This window comes from Struthio camelus, chromosome 11 (genome assembly GCF_040807025.1).
Source record: "Struthio camelus isolate bStrCam1 chromosome 11, bStrCam1.hap1, whole genome shotgun sequence".
Taxonomy (NCBI): Eukaryota; Metazoa; Chordata; class Aves; order Struthioniformes; family Struthionidae; genus Struthio; species Struthio camelus.
In genome coordinates this window covers 17,427,222-17,437,054 of record NC_090952.1, presented here as the reverse complement: position 1 = coordinate 17,437,054, position 9,833 = coordinate 17,427,222, and the positions used below count along the sequence as shown (strand labels likewise).

Below are 9,833 nucleotides of genomic sequence, written 5' to 3'. Positions count from 1 at the left end.
CGCCGGGGCCGAAGGGGGCCCCGAGGGGAGGTGGCGCCCGGAAGCGGCGGTTTAACGGCGGGCTGGCGGCCGTGACAGGAGCGCGGAGGCCTCGGGGCAGCAGGTCGGGGAACGTGGACTTCACCGCCCCAGAACCCGCTGAAGCTGGTCGGCTCTTTTTCCCTTAGAGAAGGTTTACAGATGCCGTTGCCTTTTCCAGCCAATTAACATTTTGCAGCTTTCTTGCGACTGTTAGGCCCAGGAGGGAGCACTGCCTCCAACACTTGTGTCCCCGTTCTCCTCTGAAAAACAAAGCAAAAGGCTTCTGTACGCACTAAACAGCAGCGTTAGTTACAATGCAGGTAACTGTCCTATTAATAAGCCCACGTCAGTCCAAAGAAGCATGACCTAAATTCTGCGTTAACCATAGTCACGTGAAGACATGGCGTGGGATTTCTCAGGAGCCACTTGGGAACCTTTACTGGACTTTATAAACACTACAAGATGCTTAAATTCCTTCAAGCAGCAAATTCTCCTTTTACCTCAACATTCAAGGTATTTTAACAGGAATAAAATTAACATCCAAAGACTAAGACTAAGCATATACAGTTATTGCTGAACAATCTATAACAGCAGCTCTGCTCTGATACCTTTCAAATCACTGCTCAGTTCATCTTTGTCTAATTGTGCATTTACTAAGTGCATGCCATTTAAAAGTACAGTTTGTAGGGTGCTAGGTAGTATGAGCTCCGAATGCTGCCTTTAGAGACACTCAGAGATTCTTGTAGCAGTCTTTGATGCAACAAGTTTTACATCTCTGTGATAACTGTATGTTTTCTTCTTACTTACAGAAGATGTTCTCCCCATAACATCAGTGCCAGAATTGGAGATTGTATTTTAGTCAGAAAAGTACAAATCCTAAATATCCATATTTTAAAACACGAAAGGGAAAGAAACACTCATGTAAACTATTTGATTTGACCAAGAAAATGGCTAGAAAAATTATCTGAAGGGTTATTCATGTTAACCAGCCAAAGTTTCAGTTGTTACAACAGAACAGAAGATAGAGTCAATACAATTCAGAGCACCAGTTGCATCAAATGGTTATAGCTTCATGGGCACCCAATTCAAATCCAAGACTGAAGCTTGAATTTGATTAATCTTCTTAATTATAGTTATTAGAGAACGCAAAGAAAAAAAAAAGACAAAAGCACAAAAGTTAAGTGCAGATAATTCAGTTTATTGAAGTCCAGATTTACAACTGAAGTTTACAACTTTTTCCCCAAAACAAAAGCTTTGTTTGAATCTAGGAAGAATAAATGTTTTTTTTAAATAATGTACAGACTATATCTCTTAAATAAGTTAATATCTTTGAAAAAAGAGCAATATGTTCCTTTTTTAATGTTGCAGTGCAACTTACAACTTACACGTCTGTGCAATGTACCATGAGGTATATGCCCAGTGAGCAACACACAGTGAAGTTTTCCATTCATAGATTTTCATTGTAGACGCACAAAAATTTAACAAGTTAATCTGTGATAGAAAAAATGCAGCCAGTTACTGTAATTCACACAGAACTCATCTGAAGAGGAAAAAAGAAACCTAACATTCATTGCCTATATAAACTATTGGATCATCTCTCAACATAGACAAGTATAAAATTAAAAATACTGTTGTGAAACTGAAGAAATACTGTATTATCCAGGGGTTGAAACCTAGTTTTACCTGTATTAGTCTACAGCAGTTAATTTTCTGTCTCTGTAGCATCAATGAGCTGAGGGACTTTACTACAGTATGGGTGTAGTACCTGCTCATGAAAGGGCTTAAAGCATCATGGTAATTATATAAAAATTTCAGAATATTCATGAACTATGATATAACTCAGACATTTTCCCCGGCATAGACAGATAGTTTACTATTACCTCTCAGTTCATCTCCCTGCTGATTAGATAAACAAAGCTGAAACATGGAAGATTTACTAACAATATTTGAAGACTTGAGGCTTCAAACTTCTTTTCAAGATGGCTCTTACTAAAATACTGATTTTTCTTAATGACAGAAAACATATATTTATTTTAGAAAGAATCAACCACAACATAACTTTGTGATAAATAACAGTTCTGCCTCTAACACATATATACATACTGCTTGTAAACAAAAAATGCCCACGAGTCATGGAGTCTCCATGATTTTTATACAAGGCGCTATAGAATTTTTTGTTATTGAAAACAGTCCTAGTGAAAGTTTGGTTTATCACCTCCTATTGCTACAGAAATAGTAAGAATGTTTCTATTTACAAAGAAAAAAGACCATGGAGACCCCATAGCATTATTTGCTAAAGACTTTAAGTTAGTGGGGTTTTCAAAATACACATTGTGAGCACGTTCAGATTGAATTAACAGTACAGGTTGAATACCAGCAGTATGACATTCTAGTGCTTTGGTATTTCAACCCCTGAATATACAAAGACATTACTACAGCCTACTTCACAGTTTAATGCAAGTAAAGTGCAAGCCATAGTACAAGGGTGTCAAACATTTTCATACATGTAAGCAGTATCTAAAAAAGGCTCTCTATACAAGTTTTATTAGCTACTTTAGTAAACTAGACAGAAGTCACCTATGGCCCAGCAATTAATGGTCTTTTACAAGGATATTTTCTTTGTAATACAGTATGTGTCAAATGTAAAAAGTTCATTAATACTAGTGCACTTCTCTTGTAACCTAACCTGCTTTTTAGATTCTTAGAGTTGAAATCCTTGTTTCTCAGTAAAACAGAAGTCTTAAGTGGTAACAGGGTCTCACTGTTATTTTGGCCAGTGAACAAGATTTGTTGATTAAGACATACTTGTTTTGTGGTTGCTAGTGAAAAAATGTAATAGAGCTAGTATGTATAATGTGGTAACCTTATTTAATCTGCAGCATTCGGACAGATGCATTTACAGTTAGTAAAAAGGTCTGTATTGATCCCCTCACCAATGCCTGAGAATGAGTAATATTCTAGAAACGTGAGGACAGAAGCTAGTGGGCATTTCTGGTCAAACGATATAGTTGTCCATGTATTTTATCATTTGTACAACATAGCTTTCTTTCAAAAACTGCTCAGACAGTAGTATTAATGCATACAGCAAAGTCCCTAATTGTCACATCTACTGCTTGTATGTATCTGAATAAAAGTAAACAAGTTATAAATGTCTCCTCAAGACTGGCCGGCATTAAGCACAAATACAATTTTTTTTTCCGGAAGATAATGACAGGCAGTATCTTTTTAAAAGTTTTTAATACTTTTATTAAGTTTTATTAGGTCACAGTCGTATATCAGCTATCTTAAAAAGTGATAAAAATATTAGTATTTATTTTAATCCTTCTTCTAAATATGGAAGTATGGTATCAACTGTAACATGCAGAAAGTAAGTCTCCATTAAAAAATGCTTCCTCATCTGTTAGTTATGTCAAGAATAGAGAATCGGTTGCCTGTACGTTAGTGAATGGAACTGATCAGAATTAAAGTACTATGTTTATATATTATGGGAGTTAAGGAAATAGTTTTTCAAATATCAACTGAGAAAATACGACTTGATCTTAAGTAACAATGTATTTTCCGTTCATCACCTGATAGTATGGCTCAGGTTTGATTTTTAGATGCCTATCAAGTAAGCACCTGTTGAGAGCCTCAGTCACACAGTATAAATTCATCTGGGATAAAAGCAGAGGGGGAACCTAGGTGCCTGAAAAAGCTACTCTGAACCTTAGGTTTAATGAGGAAAATATTCTAGAAGGAAAAGAACTTTATGTTACTTAATATTTAGCTAATATTGCTCCTTAAATCTTTCCTGTTATTACCCATTTTTTGTACTATGGGTAAATAAACATTATTTGGCAATATGGAACAGAGCTTATCTCTAAGGAGATTATAAGCTCAGTGGTCTAAGGCATGTGGTATGTGGAAAGTCTGCTACAAACCTGCACTTCAAAGACAAAGACGTCACTATGACCTGTGCCATTCTTGCCTATAAATGCCCAATTTCCCTATTTTGAAAACTAAGCCAAAATAAATTATCTCCTATGAGACAAACTTACCACATATTTCTCTAACATTATACTACTGGAACTTGGGTGTACTATAAACAGTATTTTCAGGGCAGAGGTCCAATTATACGAAAGGAGCTGGGCTCTCTTTCTTGAGGAATTTTTCCAGGACTACGTCCACAAATACGAGCCCAGGTCTCTATGAAGAGATAAGATTGGCTTATGCTAGTAGATTGGTACGCAAACTGTAACGAAAACTGTATGCTAGATAGCATTTATATTGCAGTTCTTTGGGGGTAGCTGACAGGCATAGTAGGTCAATGCCTGGGGCTTAAATTTTGTTGTTCAGCTGTGCTGCATCTTGCCTTAGTTCAGTGACCTGTCAAGACCAAAGGCTGTTTTAAATGACCTGCTTTTAAAACTCTTTGGCCCCAGCCACGTGAAGAGTTTGTCCAAACCACTGCAGCAGTATCTGAAAATAGCTGTCTTGCAAACCTCTCCAACCCTTCCCCCCTCTCCAGGGGCCAGCAGCCAAGATCTACCAGCCTGAGAAAGAGTGCCCAGATAAATCCTCTTGGTCCTAAGTCCTTGGTCCACTAGTTTTTATTGGAGAATAATGGTTTTATTACTTTGGAAGACAGGTAAGAATACGTGATGAAGAATATGAGCAATAACGTATGTGATGGGCTTAAGTCTGATTTATATTACTCAAGAGAGATAAGCGATAGAAGAATTCTCTTTATTCTCCTCAGATTTGTATTAAGTTAAGCAACTTCTACCAGAGTCTTCATTTTTCTGTCAAAAGTTTGGTGTCTGTCTTATTAACAGTCCAAGTGAAATCTAAAAGTTGACAGCAAAACTCTACAATTTTAGTGAGACTGAACAATACTCAGAGCCTCTGTAAAGTTACCTTTATCATCATTCACAAAGAACCTTTATTTTGGCCTGAAAAGCTGTAATTGCTGAGGACAGTAAGAATAAAGCTAATTTACGACGTAGAGCTAGCAGTTCCATGCAACTCTTTGGTATTTGTGAAATTTCACTTTCATATCTGCACCACATTTCTAGTTTAAAAGACAGCAGTCCAGATCTGAAGTGATCATATTCAGAATTCCCTGCCTGGAAATGAGATCACATCTCATCCTCCAAAGATCGTTCAATAGCAAATGATCAGTCTTTCCTTATGGTGCTCAAGTATAATGCGGTTCAAGAAGTGCTCATAATCCCTTTGAGAAAGTAGGACTGTACCAGAAGTTGATAAAACAGTAGCACTGTTTTTGCCAATGAAGTGAAACAACCTACTTTGTCATGGAGGGTAAAGACGAATTTAAACTCCCTATACAATCTAACAGGCTGATTACTGTGAGGACAAATGTAATCCTACATGTGCTGTTGCAGAGTATAACCCAATATTTTTACTACATTATCTATATTATAGAATTGGGAAATACAAACTTGTAAAAACTTCTCCCTTTGATTATTTCTTGTTCCTATTAATTAGACTGAGTTCAGAAATATTTTCCTTTAAGATATATGAAAACGAAAAAATCTCAGATCTGTCAGGAAGTGCCATGATAGCTACTAAGACAGTTCTCAAAGACCAAAGAAATAAATTCAGCGAACACAGAAGGGTAGTATTAAGAAAGGGAGGAGAATCCATATTTTAGGGGAAGCATGAAATCAGTTATATTTTATGTGTATATATAAATATATATACATATATATATATATATATATATATATATATATATATATAAAGCCAGTAACAAAAAGACTTAAGTTTGTGGAGTCACAGGGGAAGTCTACTGATTGAATGATTTATACTTGATTTTTCTCCAGTTAAAAATCTACCTAGCAGGAATTTTGAACAAAGACATTTAGTTGGGTAACTATCATAAGATCTGAATAAATAAAATACATGAAACACTCTGTATAGTTCCATATATTAAGAACCATCTTTTATCTAAGCATTCAGGCAGGAAATCTATTATGCTAACAATGTATTGTATTGGTGCTGTTTTTTCCTTTGATGAACTCAACAGCAAACAAAATTATTTTCTCTCTTAAAAATGTGTGACCACAACCACCAGAATAATTTCAAATGTGCTGCACAGTGTGTCAGAGCACCTGTTGGCCCAGGAGAATTTGACTCTTTTTTTTTTTTTTTTCTTCAATACGTAAGAAGGATCTGTTGCACTAATTTTAAATACAGTATCTATATCAGACTTGGCATCCCAGTTATTTCAAATATCATAGAACTCCACACAATATGTGCTACTCTGACTATGCATATTAATTTCTATAGTATAGTTTCATTAGTATCTAGCTACAGCAAGAAGAAACTCATGGTGGGGATGGAAGGCCTATAGTATGGAGCTGAGTACGCATGCAAGAAGTATGTCAAAATTCACGTGAAATAACTTTGTTTCCAATAGGCTGACTCACATTTGTGAAACAAAATCTTTGTGTTGCTTACTTTAAAAATATGATTTTGCTTGCTCTAAGGTCTGAGCAATGTTAAACAAATCCTTCAAAGTTCTATCCTAGTTAATCTCCATTATAGGAAATTTTGCTAGAGTATCTCAATTCGCCTTATGACTATCTTGGATAATTTATCTTGAATATTCGGAAAAAATCTTGTATTTGATGAGAACTGCTCTTCAGGAACAGAATACAGACTCATGATTCTCAGAATTTCAGAATGACACTGAAAGATTTTAAAGAAAATCGGACCAAAAGCCACTATGATAATCTCAACTTTAGCAAGGATTTTGTGTTATCTCATCTACTCACTATTTCAAAAATATCTTTATTCTTTTTGATTTTAGTGAACAACGAGAAATGAAAATTGAGATTCACTCTTTTTTTTACTGTTTTATTAACTGTTTTTCTATTTGTGTTATTTCTGAGAAATCCATGTTCTTAAGTATGTTCTTTTTCCTCTGTTATTTTAAGGTGTATCTATACCTATCATTACAGAAGAGAAACGATTTGTTGTTTGCTAAGGACTTTGCTGAATATATTCTGTGGTCAATTGTCATTTCTGTCTTTGAGTTACAATACAATGACATTTGAAATCCTTTTTGAAAACTATTTTAAAAACTGTTATAAAAGCATAGACCATGTTATGGGTTTGAAACAAAATACATGTTTCAATTTCTTTATGAATATGAAAAAAATCGATCAATTTAACTAATTCTGTGACCATTATCACTGCTTGCACTTATAGTATGAATTGGTTTCTAAATAGCTTATATAATTTGCTTCATTATATAATCTTTTTGCTTCATTATTTAATATTTTTCCCACATTACATGAAGGATAGTTTTAAAATAGTGAAATATATATAATTTTTAGAGATCTGATATGAACAGCAGTTAAGAAGGAAAGAGTTCTCTGTTAATGCTTCTGCTGTTCAGTTACACACTGAAATGTTTAGATAGTAGTTTAGATTGAGTTTTTATTTTTTCAGTGAATACTGCAATTCTGATTTTGATTAAACCTGCGATGGCAAACTGTTGTTCTCTATTTCTTGTATTTTATCACCTCGGGTACTTACACAGAGGCTTAAGCGCATGCTTAATTTCAAGCAAACCATGTGCAACAGGATCCTGCTCCTCTGAAGTCCCTGGAGTCTTGCTGTTCACTTCAATACTGCTGTAGCAGGCCAAATATGCCTTCATCTTGCATGTTCCATGCCAACAGTATTATGAATTTGTTGCAATGACGCTATGACTCAGGTGCTTGTGAGATGCAACGAACTGAAAACATCTGTCAGTAACACTTCCCTATTAATAATATCTTAGAATTATTTCAGATTATTGGTTGTTTAAATACTGCATCCACTGGGGCTCAAATAAATGCCAGTGCAAAAGAGAATACAAACCAAATGTGAGTCTCCTTTGTGGAGACTGTACTAAGGAAACAGGACACGTTCACCCAATTCTGGCTTTGTGAATAATTAAATCTCTTCCTGGATACTACTACCTCTTTGAGACATAACTTTTTCCCACATTATATTGAATTGTATAAATTTTACAATTTTTGACATATGCAAGACAATAAGGTTAATGTTGTGAAATGTTTCAGTGAATATTTGTGTTAATTTGTAAGTGAAATGACATCAACTGTATCCACATCCCCTTTGTTCTGCTTTCCAGAAATATTCCAGCAAGCAATAGGTGCTCAGGGGAAATTCCAAGTATCTGTTTGAAATTTATGTTCAGTAGTATTCAGAATGACCAATTTTTTTCAAGAATACAAGTATGCACTCCAAAATCTGATTCTTAGAAATCATCCTCATCCAGGCAAGGGAGAGAAATACGCTACATGACTTGTGTGTCTTCTCAAAGCCAATCAGTACAGATTGGTTTTCAAATGTTGTATTGAATAACTGCCACCCACTTGCTAATGGGCTACCAACAGTTAAAAGTTATTGCCATACATTATATAATTTTGAATAATTTACTCGGCTCTAGATGTCAGTCTATTACAGAATTTATTTGATAAGTTCAGTTTTTTTTGTTTTTTTTTTAACTTAATTCTCAGCTTTGAAGAATCAGAACCTTTTTTTAAATTTTGTGACTCACAGGCTTGTGTCACTTGAACTCACAGTGAAGAAACTATGAAAACCTGCAGTAGCTACCATATTCAACGCAGATGGTTTTTTTCACCATAAAATACTTCAGATTATATTAAAATCAGTTTAAGTTGCAGCATTAGTGAACAACCAACATTGTTCGACTCATATCTTAACTTCTTCTGTGCCACACCTGCTTGCTTATAATCATTCATGTAAAAGGCAGGCACATTATTTTACAAACACAGTATCTAAATGGCATGTACAGGATGCCCATAGGGCCAGATTGGGATCTATTTGCTAGATGTACAGTGTACATTTTAAGGCACACTATAGGGATTGAGTTTACATTTTGATAACTCTGTCCTTTATTTGCAAAGATGGTCACTACCTGGAAATGTTGCAAAAATAAATGTTCATCTCTAAGAGTGGCCAACGTATTTATGTTTTCATTTGCTATTTTTCTCAAGAAAGATGCATGAAAATGTGAATTTTAGGGCATTTTAAAAGTAAATGTCAGCTACCATGTTACATTTTATATACATAGATGTTTATATATATATATCTAAATATATAAAATGATTGTAGGAGCTCATACTATAAGCTTAGCTTTAGTACAGTATTTTAAATATACTGGAATTTATTTTCAGTTACACTTCTGCACTGCTTCTTTCTAATGCAGAGCTTAATACAAACATCGGTTGATTATAGCAAACAAAAAATTCAGAAAGAATATTATTGTCTTATCATGCAATGTAGTAGGCATCCTGTGGCACTATTCTCTTGTCCAACCTATTTACAGTACTGCTGAGTACATTTTTTATAAATATTACAGTGTTTGTCTTATTGGATTTTTCATGGCACCCAGCTATTATTGATAATACTAGTCCTGTCACACGTGAGTTTCAATGAATGAATGTGTATGTGTCAGCATTGGTGCTGAGGTTGCAAGTTCAGAGGCTCCATTTTGAGATTCCAGAGCAGCACTGTACTCACAAATGTCCACGAAAAACTCATAGTTCTTCAGTTTCCAATCTTTAAACTTCTTTGATGTTAAGTTGGGATCATCCAGAAGGCTGTTGATAACTGTGAGGTCCCCTTCCTTCGCCTATGAAATTCCAGAAAGACACAGCTCATGTCAAAATCAAATTTATGCCACATTTTTTGCTTAGGCGTTTTATACCTTCTTTCATTTTAACACAAAGTCCTAGGGAAACTACTACTGACACTAAAAATCTTTTACCGAC

General features: G+C 35.0%; 1 protein-coding gene across 4 annotated transcripts in view; it reads right to left on the bottom strand.

The window, feature by feature from the left end:
* Nucleotides 1–53: 53 nt before the first annotated feature.
* The window catches only part of LOC104140945 (connector enhancer of kinase suppressor of ras 2), a 253,111-nt gene continuing 243,331 nt past the window's right edge, over nucleotides 54–9,833 (bottom strand). For all 4 annotated transcript variants that reach the window (XM_068957202.1, XM_068957199.1, XM_068957200.1 and 1 more), the window contains one exon: nucleotides 54–9,694. In XM_068957202.1, coding sequence (XP_068813303.1) covers nucleotides 9,479–9,694 — 216 coding nt within the window. In that variant the 3' untranslated portion in view covers nucleotides 54–9,478. The remainder of the gene's footprint in view (nucleotides 9,695–9,833) is intronic.